The 18,999-nt window shown below is 38.6% G+C and overlaps 1 protein-coding gene across 4 annotated transcripts in view; it reads right to left on the bottom strand.

The window, feature by feature from the left end:
- Positions 1–4,574: 4,574 nt before the first annotated feature.
- The window catches only part of MBP (myelin basic protein), a 186,502-nt gene continuing 172,077 nt past the window's right edge, over positions 4,575–18,999 (bottom strand). For 3 of the 4 annotated variants that reach the window (XM_034762495.1, XM_034762497.1, XM_034762498.1), the window contains 5 exons: positions 13,279–13,383; positions 11,901–11,936; positions 11,202–11,234; positions 7,713–7,838; positions 4,575–5,952 (listed from right to left, as the gene is read on the bottom strand). In XM_034762495.1, coding sequence (XP_034618386.1) covers positions 5,896–5,952; positions 7,713–7,838; positions 11,202–11,234; positions 11,901–11,936; positions 13,279–13,383 — 357 coding nt within the window. In that variant the 3' untranslated portion in view covers positions 4,575–5,895. The remainder of the gene's footprint in view (positions 5,953–7,712; positions 7,839–11,201; positions 11,235–11,900; positions 11,937–13,278; positions 13,384–18,999) is intronic. The other variant, XM_034762496.1, reaches the window with a different exon arrangement.

The following is an 18,999-nucleotide window of genomic DNA, read 5'->3' as shown; positions in this document are numbered from 1 at the left end:
ATCTCAGGGTAAGTCTACATGAGTGTGATACATCAGCACAGCTGCAGCGTGTCGGGTGAAGACACGCTACGCTGACAAGAGAGCGCTCTCCCATTGGCATAATTACTCCACCTCTGTGTCAGTGGGAGAGCATCTGCTGCCAACATAGTACAGTGTGGACACTACATAAGTCAATGTACCTTATGTTGCGTAGGGGTGTGTGTCTCTTTCATACCCCTGAGCAACATAAGTTGCATTGACTTAAGCAGTAGTGTAGGCCAGTCCTTAGACTGAGGAAGAAGTCAGGATGCAGAAGGGAAAATTGGTTGTCTAGTGAATTCCTTTCTGGGACTTCTTCCCAGTCTGCCTTACCTGAGATGTATTCTCTGATGACCAGTATAGTGGCCTTTTAAGAGTCTGTGGGCTGGTCCCCACTTAGTCCGGACTTCGGACTAAGGTACGCAAATTCAGCTACGTTAATAACGTAGCTGAATTCGAAGTACCTTAGTCCGAACTTACCGCGAACATCGATGGCGTGCCGCCGGACCAGCCGGTAAGTGAAGACTAGGCCCGAGTGTGTATAGTTAACACAGTTAAGAAAGATAGAATTGGGTTGCACTCAAGGTTTAATTTAATAAATTGTTTATAAAGGATAGTAAATGATTGATACATGTTATAAGCATGCTATAGACATCAGATGCATTGTATATGTTAAAAAAAAATTGGTAGAAGATATTAGATGGTTATAAGCAACCTCTTGAACTCTAAAATAATCCATAACAATTAATTAAATATATATCAAAACATCTATTAACTATCAACTCTTTATAAACAGAACTTTAATAATAATGGTCACACTTTGTAGTCAAGAAGCTTATATTTAGCTAATAAGAATTCAGTTTTTTCATACAGCTTTGGAAATACTCTAGCATGAGGGCAGAAAAAATAACATGCCTAAGCCCCGGTGTCTTGTGGACAAGTCTGAACTGCTTCTGGTATTTGCAGGAATAGAGAAACAACCTAAATGCATTAGACTGGGGGAGAGGTGAGTCCCACATTGGAATCATCAGGTAATAATTTTTCCATAACCTTTATTACGTCAGGAAATGTTTAATTCACTATTAACTTGAATCTCATCGTTTGTCATTAATGATATCTAATGATATTCTATGACACACAACAGTCTCTACCATCTTGTCTAATACACCGCTACCTCGATATAACGCCACCTGATATAACACGAATTCAGATATAGCGTGGTAAATCAGTGCTCTGGGGAGGTGGGGCTGCGCACTCCAGTGGATCAAAGTGAGTTCAATATAACGCGGTAAGATTTTTTGGCTCCCAAGGACAGCGTTATATCGAGGTAGAGGTGTACATAGAATGTAGTGCTCCAGTCAGCTAAAATACAGAATACTTCTGTCATTAAAAAACAGTTGCCCATAGTGAGCTTTGGGATGGTATAAATTGCACATGGCTATGGGTCTATATAGCAGAATTGGCCTGTGGGACTGCAGAGCCCATGATTGCAGCATCTCCTGTTATCCCCCCAAATGTGCAGGACCTAGAAATTAGAGAATGATCTCAGCACTTCCATTTTTTTTAAAGTAAATTTCTCGACCAATTCTTTATTTAAAAAAAAAAAAAAAAAAGCCTGGGAAATGTTAACTGATAACAAGGATTTAAATCCTCTCCCCAATTTTTCCTAATGATCAGATTATTTATGATATGCCGCCACCTACAGCTCCCTGTGGTTATTTTTTGAAGTCTGGGAAAATCATGACCATGTTTCCCTTGATTTTAGGGAAAGACCCATGTTCAGTTTGTAGCTTCATGGACAGCACTTCCAACACTGTCATTAGAGGCCCAAGGCTACCACAGTCCAGCCAGCCAGCTCCATGTAGCTAAGGTGATTCCTCTGCTGAGCAGCCTCTGTGACCTCTGCCCACAAAACAAGGGCAACTTAATAGTATCACATGCTGCATTGTATTTGAGAACATGTTTTCTCATCCCAGCTCAAACATGGACTCCTTGGTGGCCTTGACCTATGACAGTATAATTTGGCGTCTCCATAAAAGCCACTGAAGTAGAATTCAATTTTAGAAGGATTATACATGAAAGTGAGCAATATTAAAGAATATGAAGTAATACCCTCTCTAATAATTCATTGACAGAAAGGGATAACTCAGAGAGCAGTTGCAAGTAAAAGACTAGGTCAAGAGGCTGACCGTAGCAGTGATTTATAGAACTGATCCAGACCTGACAGAGTCTGAGAGAGAAGGTGAAAAGCAGTGAAGTCAGAGGGTTTAACAAGGAAACTGAAGTAGATGAGGATGAATGCGGGAATGAGATGAGAGGAAGCAGGTGGCATGTACTTAAGACAAGAGGTGGAGATTATGAGGCCAACACTGGGAGGGAAGATTGAGGAAAGGACAGATCACCACAGTTCACGGGTGTTTGATCTGGAGATTCAGGCCTCTTGTGAGTGATGTAATGGACTGTCTCACAAGCCATATTTTTGTTTGCATTTTCCTGGAATTTGAGAGCAGGATTTTCAGAAGGAAGGGGAAAGCAGGTCCTAGCTGTAGCCTGAAAAGCCAGGTTGTGCATTTTAGTTGCCAGGGAGGTTTCCCAAAGAAGTGGAAGGGTAGGAATCCTCCCTTCCATTTTCAGATCATGATGCGGTAGTAGAGCTGCTTGATGGCCACCAGTGTAGCCTCAGAACTGTAGTATTTCTTTTGGCTTATACCTTCTCCCTCCATGTGTGGAATGAAGGGTGGACACATGCCTACTTTCAGATCCTGGTCTCTTCCATCCCACTAAAACTCCCTTGCTTGGAAGTAGTGTAGATGCCCAGTCTCTTGTGATGCGTAGAGTAGAGGAAGTGGATTTCAGTCTCAAGCTTACAAAGAACCATTATATATAATAGTGAGGTAACCTATAATTTTTAAATGTATGAAAAAGATCTTGATGGTCCCTTTTTTAGAGAAGGCAAAACTAGAAGTATACCAGCCTTTGAAAACATTTTTTTTGCAGGGGAGGTCTTGTTAAACAGCATGAAGCAACATTTTGGAAAAAAGTATTTACCTTCAGAAATCACCTTACACACCTTTTCATTAAATATATTTGAAGGCTGTCTTTAAAAATCAATGTAGTTTTCACATAATTCATGCAGAGATTGTATGTTTTTAAATTTAATTTTTTATTATATTTTTTTACCTGTTACCAAAAGTGTTATTTTACAGAAAGACACACACATGCATACAGTATTCTATAAAGCTTAAAAAACCAAACTGGTCCAAATGTCATTACAAGTTGATTATTTTATTTCAATAATGAATGTTTTTAAAAGCTGTATTCCTACACTTTTGTGAACAGTACACATTTAAATTAAATTTACTATTATTTTGTGGAGTATACATCTGAGCGAACCTACATATAGAAAAATACACATAGCCAATGACTGCACCACAGCTTAAGGGGGGAGATGGGTGTGGTCCAGCTTGCCAGGGGAAGGGGTATATTACTTTTAGAGTGTGGGTGGGGGAGAGAGGCACAGATACTGCTGCAAAAGCAGAATGTTGCAATGCTGACTTATCCCTCAGGGACCGGAAGGGCTGGGGAGTTGATAAAGGGCAAGCCCAGCAGAAGACCCTTTTCCCTGGACCAGATGGAGGAGCACCCAGCCTCACAACCTTGGAAGTGGCAAAAAAGCAGGTTTGGTTGGGATCACAGTGGGCACTGCACTAGCCGCTCCTTTCTTGGAAGGCTGGGAAGGAATTTTCCCCTCACCACCAGATTAGCCAAACTGGAGTGGGAGATTTTTGCATCCCCCACAACATGTTCCGGAGGGCAGTGGCTGTTGGAGGGGAGGGGTTGTTATGATGAGTAGGGAAGGAAGTTAGGCTATGATGTTAGGCAACTCATTATGTAAGTATGGGGCAGATGTCCAGTGCAGGTACTCCACAGGGAAGGGATACAGTGAACATATAAATGGCTTGATAAACAACTTAAAGGAGGTGTTTGTTAAAGGAGTGGAATGGGCTGAGGGGAGGAGGGGGATGGCATGCCTATGACTGGGAGAGCAGGGAGCCACCCCCTCCTTTCTCTATAGCCCACCTTAACCCTTATTTGAGAATTGGATGATGGTAAGGTCCCAGCAATGGACTGGCTGGGGACCAGGATAGAAAAAAAGGGGGGGGGGCTGGCAGAAGTCCCCAGGAAAATATTGAAATGATCATGGGTGTTACCTGCACTGTACACTTTTATCTGTCGGGTAGTCCCAGACATCTATTAAAATTGCAGCCTGGCTAAACCATATTCACTGTCTCTTGTCCTTCCAGTATAGCCAGACAACAATATAGCATAAGAAAGATGTAATAGCTGTGTGTTTAACAATTTTGCTGTTTTACTGTTTCTTTCATTTCTATGTTTTCCTACCCTCTCATCTTTCACCACTGCATATTAATGGACAGTGCTTTAAATCTACAGTACATGTAGAGACAAAATAGAATTAAGAACACATGGTATATGTCAGTTGACATTAACATTGGCTACTCCTGATAGTTAGTAGCATGGCTGAAACTGAGTGCCAACTTAGCATTAAATATAGTCTACAATGTATATGCTAAAATAAAAAACACTGAATCAGTTAAGGAGGGTAATCTCACAAAATATTAAAAGTTTGTTATAAAATAGTGCAATTCAGAAGAGCTTTTTTCCTACATATGGTTGGAAATACCATTGCCACATGTATACATTTTAGTAGATTTGTGAACAATCAATGTTAAACGCTAACTAATGATTTAGATTTAATTTCTATAAGGCAACTACAATGCAACAGTTAAATGTTCACAGTAGTTTACTACTAGTTTGCTTTGGTGCACTGCCATTAAAGCCATCTATTTCGTCATAAGACAAGCTTACCAAGTTTAACACTGCTGCAGTAACAAGAAAACTACTAATAATTCTAACTTGAGATGTGCAGGACTATCTGAAGTCTCAATGCTGAAGGGCTTTATTTCTTTCACAAATTAGACTATTTTTGTTTTATTCTTTTACTGCTAAAGAAATGCTGTTGTAGCAGTGTCTGCGTGGAGCAACAGTGACATGCAGTGGTCACGTGCAATCTTAGATGTTTCTTCTCTGGGAATGTTCCTTGTTTTTTGTTGTAAGACATTAGTCTAACCCAAGTTTGAAATCCTCTCTCTCTCTCTCTCGGCCACACTTAATTCTAATGGTTTGGGTGTGATGAGCAATTTGTAAAAATAAGGAATTTCCTTATTACTATTGCTTTGCGTCTCATTGATACTGTAACAGCTGCCCTCTCCCACATTTCACATACCTTGAACTCCCAAAGTTTATTAAACCTTTCCATGACTGCCTAATCCTGTTATGAAAAGTAAAATATTCTGAGAGAAGTGACATTAAACAAAAATAAACCCAAACAAAAAAGTGTTCGGATAAACAGTCCTTACAACTTCTGCACATGTTTTTTACAGCAGTGTTTAAGAAATCCTTTAATGGCAGTGCTCAAAAACCAAGACAGTTGCTCTGCATTTGCAATTGTGGTGTTCAATGAAAAAAAAAAATCAGAAGACTTGTGGGGCTTGGAGAAAAAATAAATAAAATCTAACATGCAGTTTGGACATCCTGAAGAATGAATAAAGTCGGGGATCTTGTTATTTTACCTAAAAAAATGAAGATAGCAAATAAAGCTACTTTGTGTGTTTCATTCATTCAACTGTTGGTCAGGGATTGCCAATAGAAGTGTATATAATCCTACTGCATGCACAACTCAAATGACATTAAGTAACAGATTGTTTCTATCTATGTAATTCTTGCAATTATTATTAAAATTTTAGGCAGTTATCTTATGAAGCAGAGTACATGGTCCTTGAATGACGTCTTAGAACTTCAGCGTCTAGCAACTGGAGAACCAGACCGTGATCCAGGTCGGGAACCAGATCCTCCCTGTGGAAAGAAGAATAAAATCAATTTGATTAGACAGGTATGGTACTGCTGGGGGTGTGCGTGTGTGTGCGCGTGCGCACACACACACACACACTCATTCTAAAAAACTAGGTTCCAGTACTATAAACTGGTAGTACAATTGAGAGTCCATTGCTTCTAGTGACTATCTTTGGATAAGCCTGTGTATTATATCACTAAATTCATTGAATGCTTGAAATTTCAGTTTTGTTTCAAAGGGATGATCACTTTTGATAATTGAATTTTCAAGTAGGATGAGTTTGTTCTAATTAAGCACCTCCATCACTAGCAATTTTGTAATAACTATTTGTTTCCAATGAGTGGAGTCTTAATGAAGTCGTTATGAAGCCAGGGAAATTGAGATTGCTGGTAAAGACAGTGACAAAAAGAAATTTGACCTGGAGCTATCCCTGCGTTTTGCAGGTGCATGCTCTTTGGAAAAGTTATAACATGGGCATATACCCTGTGAATAGCCTAATAGCTGAGCATGCTGGAGTATAAGGAGTTGCATCCACAAAATCCACATTAACACTTGCAATTGCACAATTGTGAGTCTTTTTAAAGGACAAGCTCAAGTGGTAGCACCTGTAAAGTATAGGTACAAGTTTGTGGAAGGATGAGGTTGAAGGTTGAATATCTGACCCATTTTGCATATAATTAGAAAACAACAAAAAATTAACAGGAAAGGGAATAACAAAATCTTAACGGTGTCTTCAGTTCTTATGCAAGTGATGACACAAGTGTGTGTGTGGGGGGGGGAGGACATTGGGGCCAATATGAAAATCAGACTCAAACAGTAAATTCTTCTTTTGGCTTTCCCTACGCATGTATAGAACCTCATTACTTTTCTTAAAGCTCCTTCCAAGTCAAAAACGATCATGTACCACTGAGGGATTAAAACTTCTCTTCATAGTGCCACACATCTATGTACTGTCTCGCACTAAAGCAGACATACATATGTATCTCTTTATTGGCTTATGTAGGCTTATATCAATTATGACTGCTGGTGAAAGTGCTGCTGTGTCTGTTCTTGGAGGATATGCTAGAGATGGAAATGATTCATTCTTCTACTTTCCATCTTGAAAGTAGCCTCACTGCTGATCGCATTATTTACTGAGAACACAACACTAATAGTGGGAAATCACTGTGTCTGGCCTTAGAGGAACAAAAATGAAGACTTCATATTATTTTTTGTTTAGATATGGATATAATAATCAGTTGATTTTCATTTCTTTTTTCCCCCTGCCCTTCTTTGGAAACTATTTGGCCATACACTGCCTTTTTATTTTTATTCTAAATGTTTGTTAGGGTCCCAGAGACAGTTCATCTTGGGGCACATTACAAATACGTTTTTACTATTGTTATAGAGAAGAAAATCTTGGGCCAAATTCTGCTCTTAGATATTCTGATGTAAATCCAAAATAACTTCATTGATATTTAAGAAAGTACTCCCACACTTACACTAATGCGAGCAGGATTTGGTCCCCTGACTGTAGATTAGCATGATCAGTCAAATCAGAAATCAGTACATTTCTATTGTACTTCAGTTGTAAATGTGGTATATAAAACAATGTCAAGCACAACTTGGTTTCATACAAACATAGTATCCGCTCAATTTTATTTGTAACTCAAGACAAGTTTTACTCAAGAATATTTGAATATGACTGATTGATCTAGAGAGGCATTTATGCTTTTTTTGTAGGCTCAATTTTTCACTTTTTGTAAATTTACTTGTACTTTACCAGTTTAAAGATTTTGGAAAGAGTGCCCTGGCCATCATGGTATGATCCCTTATGTCCCTTATAAGCAGATTTATGCTCGTAGAATTTGCCACTTCCTCCATACCCTGGCTTGTGTCCTTCACCTCCCTAGAAGAAAGATCATAGATATTTCAGGTATGTGGTTCACACCAGTTACCTTCATTTGTGACTGCTGGAATGTAATGCTTTCAAATTAGTCAAGTAGTTGAAAGTGTGGGAGGAAAAAAATTCTAAATAGTGAACAACGTGCAAATCTGAGTCCCAAACTTTGGTCTGTAACAGAGAAATCAATAATCAGAACAGGATAGTTGTACTGTCAAATGCATAGTGTGAATGGAAAATGAAAAAAGAAGAATAGTAACTGCAACTGTGAGTCTTGAAAAAGAAACCTATTGACTTAAACATGTTTTATCCCTTTTAGAAAATTATATTGAATAGCACAAAAGGGTCGGAAGAACAAAAATCTCTTGATCAACATGAGATTTTACATGCAGCTGAATTTCTCCTAAAAGTATACATTACATTTTCAAGAGCTTTTCAAACACTTACACTTAAGTACTAAGATCACTGGTGGGGAAAAAAAGTTGCTTGTGAAAGTCATTTTGTTTTATTACAAAGTAACTGCTTGAGGAGGAAGAGGCGTACTAGAGCAGAGTTTCTCAAACATTGTACCCTTACGCAACTAGGGATAGACACCTCCCACCAACCTCTTGTTGAAAACATTTTTAACAAGTTGTGATTTTGGTGGTCTATTTCAAACACAGACAGGGTCAGCATACTAAATTTACTCTTTTGCTGAGTAATTTCCACTTTAGGCTCTGCAGAAATAGAACTGTAAGCTTGGATTTTTTTAAATTACTATTTTAATGAATTTAATGCTTATTAAAGTTACCAGATTGAAAGTCTAGGCACTAGATCCCTCCAGGTGCAAGCTACAGTGTAATTCATAGAATCATAGAATATCAGGGTTGGAAGGGACCTCAAGAGGTCATCTAGTCCAACCCCCTGCTCAAAGCAGGACCAATTCAGTGTCCATGCCTAATCACTCAGTGGCCTGTTTTTGGAGACTATCAATACTGTGCTGCTGCCAAATGTGATGAGAAAATGTATCCATTAAGAGACCATCAAATCAGTTCACAAGGTAATCACACAGCTGCCAAATGGTAAAGATTTTTGGAGTCAACTTGGAATCAAACGAGTAGCACAGCAGTAAAAAAAGTCCTAATTTGTTATCCTGTCTCCTGAACTACCCAATTGCCCTTCAACAAACAGGTCTGCTTTTGCTGACTCCTCAGTAATAATTCCTATAAGAAATGGAAAAAAGAATACCCTCTTCCCTCTTTTCAGTGTACATCTTCTGAAAGAGTCTGAAGCCTCCCCAAGGGGGCCAACCTTATAATTTGAGAAAAACTGTTCTGGAGCAAAGGAAGTAGCAAGTTCTGTTTAAAAGATAGTTGAAAGGCAAGAGACAGATAATCAAAGGACAGTGAGAGTGTGTTGGCAATTTTGCATCCCTAATTCATTCACAAAGCACGAGTGAAGTTGATGTGGAATCCTGCTTCCTTGATTTTTCTCTCTGTTCTAAGAGCCAAATTTGTATTTGATCCATTGAGATAGCCTTTTGTTGTTAAACAATAAAGTAGAATAAATACATTCACAGATCTGTTCAGATACAATATTACAGCTATCGATCATGTTAATAAAGAAGGTAGAAATGACTATCTGAACTTATTTGTATATAAGATATACTGCCAAGATGACCTAGTTTTAAATTGTTATAAACCTGGCAGGGAACATCCTTCGTTTCTACATCTTTTAACTTTTATTAAATCCCATATTCTATAGCAGCAGTTTCCCAGAAGTCTTTGGGCTTGATCATGCTTGCATTGAAGTTAGTGGCAAAATGCCACTCCATCTCAATAGATTGGGCCTGCTCTGGATTCAATTCTGCAATCATTTAACACTCTCAGCTCCCAATTGCTTCACTGTGTGAACCTGATGATGCAGCCCTTCAGAACTTGCATTGGCTTCAATGGGAGTCATGCAAACAGAGCCACTGCCAAATCTAGATTTAATGTTTGAGAGAGAATGCCATACCCAACAGCTGGGAAGTCCACGGCTGTGTTGGCAAAGGTATTAATGTTTCTGCTGACCCCACCAGTCCTATCACAGTGGGCCCAATTCTGTGTGGTGAATAACATCACCAACACTTGAGTTAGATAGGACCTTCTTGTGAAAGGACTGAGCACACTTTCACCTGATGCTCAGCCTCTTTCAAGATTTTGTTCCTACTACAAGAACAGAAGCAATAAAATAAAAAATAAAAAACTGTATAAATTGTTTGTCAAACGGAGGGCAAAGTAATTAGCAAAAGAACTGTTTTTTTCCCCCAATCTTTTAATAGGCTGTTACAAATATTGAGCCTGATGTTGCCAAGTGTTGAATGCCTTTCACTCCCATTCACCTTCTTACATTGTAGGTGGAAATTGAGGATTGGGCTTTCCGAAACCAAAACTTAGTCCTTCAAAATTCCCATATATTACTGACTTCAAGGGGAGTATTATTTGAGTATTAGCTCCAGGATTTAAGCCTAATGGAGAATTTCAAAAATAAATAAGAAAAACCTTAGAGAAAATTCTTGACAGTGTGATTTTAAGAATTCACAGATTAAAATCTTCGGCCATCCCATTGGTTGAATGATTTCTCCCATGTCATCAGCACAAAGAACACACAACCTCTGATTTTGACACAATAACTTTGGTGTTCTAGGAAATAACTATACTGATAGAAACCTTTTGCATTTTAGAAGCTTTAATATACCATTTAAGACACTATAGTAATCTGCCTATGTGTGTAATGAAAGCTGTAGTAAAGCAGAAAATAGGATTTAGTTAGCTGTGAGATAACTGTGCTTCTCTGCTACTCAACACTGTCCATGTTTTAAAACATAACTGTAGAAAGAGCCTATATAATAAGCAGTAATATTGATCTCTTCTTTTTAAAAGGGACTGCAAAAACATGACAGAAATGTACATACCAGAGACAATATTAGCATATAGAAAAATCAGGCTTATGTAAAAAGTTCCCCAGCTCTTTCAACCCTATCCCCAATTCTTCCCCTCCCCGCAAAAAGAAAAGACAAAGCAGTTAAGTCTTCCAGGAGCCTTAAAGGAAAGAGGTAGTTTTGCCATGCAGCAGACGTGCTCCATTTGTGCTAAAGCAAAAGAGATTATATCATTGTAAGGTTGACAAGCTTCTGCATAAGAGCAAGCAACAAAATTACAACCATAAACAAACTGCTGTGTAGGAGGGGGAAAGTGGATCAAAAGGAATAAAGCAAAACAAACACCAAAATCAAGACCGAAACATGAATGTCAAGTTGCTGCAGCAGCTTGAAAGGCAATGGTGAAAGATAGACTTTGGCCTTGGTAGACCAAAATGGCTGTGAATGAAAGCACATTCATCACCTACCCAGCTAAATCTGGCGAGGGATAATCCTCTCCCCTGCATATGTAAGAAACAGAAACAGTGATATGATGATCACCATGAAACAAAGGATGTTCAAGATACGTGAGAGAGAAAAGGAAAAAGAGAAACAGCGAACAGAGCTGGTCAAATAATAGACGCATACATTTGTGAACAGTCATTCTATTAAATTAAAACCAACATTCACAATTTATATTATTTGATCTATAAAGTTAATTAAATAACACACAAAGTTTCTTAAATGATTATTTGAATGGAAAAAAGACAAAATTCACAATTAGAATTATTTGCAAAAATTGTTTGACCAGCTTTGGGGTTTAACAACTCAATTTACTTACAGTTAACCACATGGATCTTCTTGTAATTTCACCAGCTACTTATAGACATTCTCAGGGTTTGGCTGAAGAATATGTTTTAAAATATTATGAATAATATTTTACATTTAATTATCAGCTTTCATGAAAGAATCTCAACATGCTTTAGATCAGTGGGCAAGCAGTATTATTGCCATTTTACAGATGGCCAACCTGTGGTCACGCAGCGTCAGTGTTAAAATCGGGAATAGAGCCCAGGTCTCCTGACTCCTACTTCCCTGTTCTAAACACTGGGTAAACTAAAATGGCCAGATGAACAGGTACATATTTAACCACAATAATTAGATGGGATCTTGGGGAATACACTTACCTTTGCCTGCTCTGGGGGTGGTGTCCTAGGTGACACCTACAGAGCAATAGAAAAAAAAAATTATAAAACAACAGCAGCAATAGATCCAGTACAACCATCAAAGGTTTGCTCTTCATCCTATAATTTGGATAATGTCTGATTTCATCTCCCTTCACATTGTTGTAAGAATACCTTTCAGCTTTCTCAATAGAATATACAGTGGACATATTTTTAAAAGTTAATTCCAGTTTTAGGGGCATTTCCCATCATAAAAAATGAAAAATATATTAGATCCAATAATATGTTTAGAACTGGAATGAACTTTTTGAGTGCATGCACTATATGTTCCTCATTTTAGGTACGAATTTGTCTCCATCCTGCAACACATTGGTGGTACATGACTAAAAATATTAACATCAGGAATGTTGATCTGGTGAAGCTGATATTAATAGAAATAGTATTAATCCAAATCCATTTGCCTATGCTGTTTAAGGTTTCTTGCACTATTTTCTTTCTCATGTCTGTCTTTTGGGTCTTTGTCCCACATTTGGGCCTCAGCAGCTGGAAAGGTCTGCTTCAAAGAGGATGAAGAAGGGAAAAGGGATTATCTATGGTGCCAGTGATCATTTCACGGCTGTGATACATTTGAGGCAACTTCTCTCTAGTGGGAAGCATTCTGAAGTGCTTTCAAGAATTATTAGGCTCAGGCAGCAAAGTTTTTGATGATATCTTTGTACAGTACTCAGGGATACCATTTCGTAGAATGTTTGAGGGAGATACAGCTCTATAGTTGTTTCTCTGATTTTGTGTGTGGGTTTTTTTGTTTTTTTTTTCATATTAGTATGACGATATCCAGGTTCAAAGCTGAAGAAAATCCTTCTCCTCAAATAACATCACTCAGATAGGGAATCAAGTCTGGTCTTTTTTTGTTTAGGCCTTGAAAAGAAATGCCTGAGTCTAGCTTCTCTCTTAAAATAGAATTAATTTATTAAATCTAGTAAGTGCTATTTTAAATGGACTATGCCTTGAGCACCACTGACCTTTTTTAAACAACAAAAGTTTGAATGTGCCTTATTTCAAGAAAGGCAAATAAAAAATGTGCAAACGGTAAAGTTGTTTAATAGCATCAGTGATTAATGTTGGAATTTCAGCACATTAATGGAAGAATCACCCACTTCCATCCAAAAAATTTTTGCTACACAAAACTAGAAGTTGTAATATCAAAGTAAAATAATTCTGATATCAAAATATAATTATTCCCTCAAAGGCACAGACAGAACATTTTATCTACAGTCTCAATTGCAACAAAATGGATAATCTTCAGGTACTGTTTAGCTGCCATTGAATCTCAAATTACATTTAACTCTGCCACAGAACATGAAGGGAAGGGGAAACTTACGATGTTCTTGAAGAAATGGACTACTGGGTTGTCGTCACCAGGCCGCCCGTGCTGAGACCTTTGGGGCATGGAACCTACATGGCTAGCTCTGGCTGCATGTATGTCCTGAAATGCAGGGTGGATATATTAGTAAGTGCACTGAGAAGACCAAGATAAATGATGACCATCTGAAGAGAAAATGCTCCAAGAGACATGCTCTCAGTATAAAACTAAAAGAAAAGGGGGGGAAAACTGACAATAAAACACGTAAGAAATCTACAGAGTTTATGATCCAATGTCTTTAGTGCTATAAAAGCCCATGCACTCTTTATAGAACAGCACAGTTAAGTAATACATATGCATTTTGTGTCCATATCTGAGTGTGTGTGTGTATATATATATATACACATACATACACACACACTCCTCTTTAACATTATTGAAGTCCAATATCACCAGTGTTAGGTTTAGGTGGTCCGGTAACAGAAGTTAAATATTTTCTTTCCTTATAAGTGGAATCATAAAATTAGAGGTGCAAACTGAGGTGGAAAAGGGCCTCTTAGGTCTTGGAGTCAATCTCTGTGCCAGAGCAGTAATGAGCAGAGTAGCACCTCTTTTCATTTCTAAAGTGCAGCACAAATTTCGAACATTCTGTCAATGAAAGAGCAGCTCTATTTGAGGCTGAGGAGAGTTAAGTGCAACTGATGGCACTATGTCGCCTCAGCAGTGCTTCAAGTGATGCGGAGAAAATTCCAAAAAGCAGAGGCAGAACAAGAGCGAGCAAGGCTATTAAATTCATGGAGACTAACTAGCACAACACAGTTACCTGTGATAAATGTTTTATGCCACAGTGAAAATGGTGTCTGCTCTATTATGTGCAATTGGTGCTACATCTTGCATTAATATTACAAAGATGGAAATAAGAATACTTAGATGTGACTGATCAATGTTAAATTCATGAACAGTAGAAGGTACAGCTTTCCTTCTTGATAAACATAATAGCCAAAGCCCACACCAGAAACTCCAACAGAACCAAACTAAATCACCAGGGAATAGAGAAAACTCTGAAGAGAAGGTGACATCAAGGTCCCACCAAGTAAGACTACTTCCCTGAATATGTAGTGGCATTAAAGACATTCAGATTGATAAAGGATGGTACATTTCTTGCTACTCACTTAAGATCAAGCATATCTGTGCAGTGAAAAAAAGTAGAGTCTCTAAAATAATATGAAAAGATAGACAAACAAATTAACTCTGATTTTATTTGTCACTAACAGCAAAACACACCACCTTTCTATCTAACCTATCTAATGAGACAAGGTAATCTACTGGTCAAAGCACTGGACATGGACCCAGGACTCCTGAGTTTTATTCCCAGCCCTGCTGCTGACTGATTGTATGATACTTGATCAATAACTTAACCACTCTGGGCCAGACTTTTCAAGATACTTTGGCACCTAAATATGCAGATAAGCACCTAGTGGGATTTTCAAAAACACCTAGCTGTCTAACTCCTAATGGGGCCAAATGGGCACTTTTGAAAATCTCACTAGGCACCTATCTACATCTTTAGTTGCCAAAGTATCTTTAAAAGTCTTGGCCCATAGTTGTTGTTTGCCAAAGATCACCCAACCTATCAGGGATGGGAGGTTTTTTAAAAAAAATCTGAATGAAAATAAAAAGCATTGTTCCTCTTGCTATAATGATGTGTATTGCCTGTAATATAATCCTTAGGAAAAATGAGTTTCAGATTAGTTATTGCAGGAAAGTTCAGCTCAATATTTATTAGGTTTGCTCTCCCCGTGCCGATAGCGTATATGATTATACCACTTAAAAAGTAGGACTTTAATGGATTTTATTGGGACTATGCGATTTTTATAAGATGATGCAATCATCCTGCACTTCCTCCCACACTTAGCTTTACTTTTCCATTTTTCAGATGATAGCCAGAGCTATGGATTCATATTACGGCGTGACAGAAAAATAACGGCTAGCAATGAATGAAAAATGGCCTTGTTAAGGCTATGACGATGTTGCTAGAATGTCCAGTTTTAACTCGCCTGACTTTTTTTTTTTTTTTTAAACCAACAGGATAGCAGCATACAAATATAGGTGGTCATATTTGTTGGGTTGATTGCTGTTTTCTGTGCATGTTCCAAATTAAACTTTTCTTTGTTTTTGGGACACAGCTTCCACGAACCTCCTTTCTCTCTTATTTTTCCGTGGGTAGTGTTGCAGGTCACGTTGCAGTTACCTCTACTGCTATGCTACTGAAGATAAAGTGGTTACTATTCTACTGCAAACTTTTCATACGCAAAGAGAGGAAGAATGAAAACCTAATACATGACCCAGCGCAGTAGTTCACTTTTACTCTTAGTGTCCAGTAGGGGTCACACTCCTTACAACCTTGCGCTCCCTGTCCCAAGAGTACAAAGAGCGCAGTGACGCCAACCACCGCTCAGTGCCTTTGGATGGACCTAGGCAGAACAGCCAGACAACAATAGTGTCCCCATTTTATTTAGTTAATTTGGATAGTTACTTTTTATTTATTGTAGCTTTAGTGTTCAACAGTGTTAGGCTGCCTTTACATTACAAGATAAGTGTGATATTCCCCTGCTTATGTACACATGCAGCGTAACCGCAGTAGTACAAGTAGTGGCAGCAGAGGTTTGGCTTAGCTGTTCCAAGTATTAACCCACCTGAAACGGGTGGGTGCATACTCAGCACAGCTAAGCCATGCCTCCGCTGTCACTACTTGTGCTGCTGCAGCCACTCTGCTATTTATACTTGTGCTATCTTGACAAGAGCTAGCACAAGTATGTGTACACAAGCAAGGGAAATCACACTCCTAGTTCATAGTGTAGACTTAACCTTAATGTTACCTCTTTTTTTTTTAAGGAAGAGAGTTACATCTTAACTTTATTTCTGTTTTTAATTAGTGTATTAGGATTTTAGTTGAGATATGGCAGAACTGAGATTCCCCAGCCTTTAAATTATGCCCCTCTATTTGGGGGGGGGGAGTGCCATTCCCCAGCGGACACTCATGGTAAGTGTCTTTATTGCGTAGGTGAAGACCAAGTTGTCGCTAAGCGTGTGATCTGTAAATCTTGTAAGATGCTCACACAGAATGATAGTCCAGGTGAAAGCTCTTTCTCATGGAAAAGTACATGAGGGCACTGTACGATCCTAAGCCAAGACAATGCTGAGGAAGTTGCTCTCTACCGACACAATCTGTCTATGATCAAGTCACCAAAGATGTGACACCGAGCTCAAGAGCAACAGAAAGACCTAGAGAGACTTTGCAAATTATTTTGGAGCAGTCAGAAATCCCTGCTGTCCAAAAAGTGAGAGACTAAATTTGTTATGACTCTTCTCTATCTCTGGTGCCCGGCAGGAGAAAGTTGTCCTAAAAGGACTCAATGAAATCAGTGCCAGAGCACATAGAGATGAAAGTCCTAAAACCATGACTCAGGACTTACCGAAACCATCCATCTTAGTACCAGTGCATCAATTCCAGTCTGCCCTGGCACTGTCTTTAGCAGCACTGGTTTGGATGAGAGCTTCTTACTCGGCATGTTGCAGTATAATTGTAGCCATGTTAGATATTAGAGAGAGAAGGTGGGTAAGGGAATATCTTTTATTAGCCCAACTTCTGTCGTCAGAGAGATGAGAAGAGCTCTATGTAGTTCGAAAGCTTGTCTCTCTCACCAACAGAAGTTGGTCCAATAAAAGATATTACCTCTCTCACTCGGCACGGGCAGTTTCAGCATTTCAGAGCCTTCAAAGCAGATAACTGAGACTGGCTTCCTCAACTCAGATGTCTTTTGAAGGGGATTCCACAGCACCAAAAGATTTGTTTACATCTCCCTTGGATATCAGAATAACTCCAGAGCCTGGTTTACCATTGTTAAAATCTTCAAGTTTTGCACCATCTAAATCTCCTCTCCATGAAAAATCAAAAATACCTGTGAAAGATTTCTCTTCATCAGCAGAACAGTAGGGTTGTGAGTAGAGGTCCTACTCAAATTTTAAAATCTCCTATTGTCCTATCAATTGAAGGATTCTCATCAGATTCCAGTGGGAGCCCTCCACCTAAGAAGCCAGCAAAAAGAAAATAAAAACAGAAAAGATAATACAAAGGAGCTTTTTTCTGAATGTAAGGGTTTAAATTCTAATTACTCTCCTTGGTGTCTCCCAAATTGGATGAATGTGTCTTACCACATGGTCAACAACCTTGGCCATATTGGTCTCTGTGGTAGCAATATCTGCAGCATCCAGGGTAAGTTCCCCCACAGTAAATGCTGTATATGTGTAAGTCACCTAATTCAATTTTTCAAGTGTCACATCATTTCCTGCTCAGTTTATGGAAACAGAGGAACAGCATCATTCTAGTGATGGAGAGTTACTGGTTCACCAGGAAGATTAAGGTGGATGTCCACATTCTTCTTCTTTTTCTTTACCTGAGGAGACTATTTCATCTACTGTGCCTCTGACAATTGATAAATTTAAAACGTTTCAGGAATTATTGAAGTGCAGAAGGGGAAACACTATAAGAAATGGCACAGGAAAAGGCATACATTTTTGATACTTTACAACCAGCATCTCAAAATAGTTGCTCTTCCTATAAGTGAGGAATTTTAGAATAGAAAAACAGCTTTAGATTACTTCCTTGATTTCAGCTACTTCAAAAATGCTGATTGTAGATATCAAGTACCGTCCAAAGGTTTTGAGTATTTTTATACTCGTCCATCTCCATCTTCGTTGGTTGTTACACCTGCAAATGAAGAGTCGAAACAGTTGGGAAAGTCAACTCCCAAAGAGAGAGAACCAAACAGAATAGACACTTTTGGGAGGAAAATTTATTCATCAGCCTGTCTGCAAGTTAGAATAACTAATTATCAAGCTATGCTATCTAAATAGGATTGTCTACAATAGAACAAGCATCTGACTTTAAGGACAAGTTACCAACAGAAATTAAAGATGAGTTCAGATCAATTTATGGAGGCGAGTTGATTTCTAAAATATCTCTTCAAGCTACTCTGGATGCAACTGATACTGGTGTCTGTTCAACGGCTAAGGCTATTGTTATGAGATGTGCATCATGGTTTTCTTCATCAGATTGATACAGGGAGGTACAGACAACCACTGAAGATTTGCCATTTGATGGATTGAGCTTGTTTAGTACTAAAACAGATGAGACCTTGAGTTCATTAAAAGATTTAAGATCCACTTTTAGATCTAAATTTACACCTAAATGCAGGTGTTTATATACACCTGCATTTAGGAAGAAACAGTGTTGTCCAAGTTCTTCCTCCTCAAGATATACTAAACTTCCTCATACTTTTACCAGCAGAGATCTTCTCACCAATCCAAGAAGAGATTAAGATATCAAAAGAGAAGACGAATTCCATCGTCCTCTTTGGTAACCTCACAACCAGGACAGAGACATCAGACGTGATGTGATGGTTGAGGATTTTGGACTAATCTACAAGGAGCAAATACCTATTCCTCCCTCCTTTTTGATTCTGCTTTTTCTTTTCCCAAGAGACTTGGATTGGAATCATCACAGATCAATGGGCCCTTCAACTTCTCAAAGATGGTTATGTCGTTCAGTTTCAGTCTCTGCCTCCCACCCATAACTGATCCCTTTTCTCACAAGAGTACATCAAGAATTAGAACACCTAATCAACCTAGGACAGGTTGATAGAATTGGTACCTGAAGAATTTGTGGAAAAGGGCTTC

This window comes from Trachemys scripta, chromosome 2, assembly GCF_013100865.1.
Source record: "Trachemys scripta elegans isolate TJP31775 chromosome 2, CAS_Tse_1.0, whole genome shotgun sequence".
NCBI lineage: Eukaryota > Metazoa > Chordata > Testudines > Emydidae > Trachemys > Trachemys scripta.
This window is presented reverse-complemented; position numbering and strand designations above follow the sequence as displayed.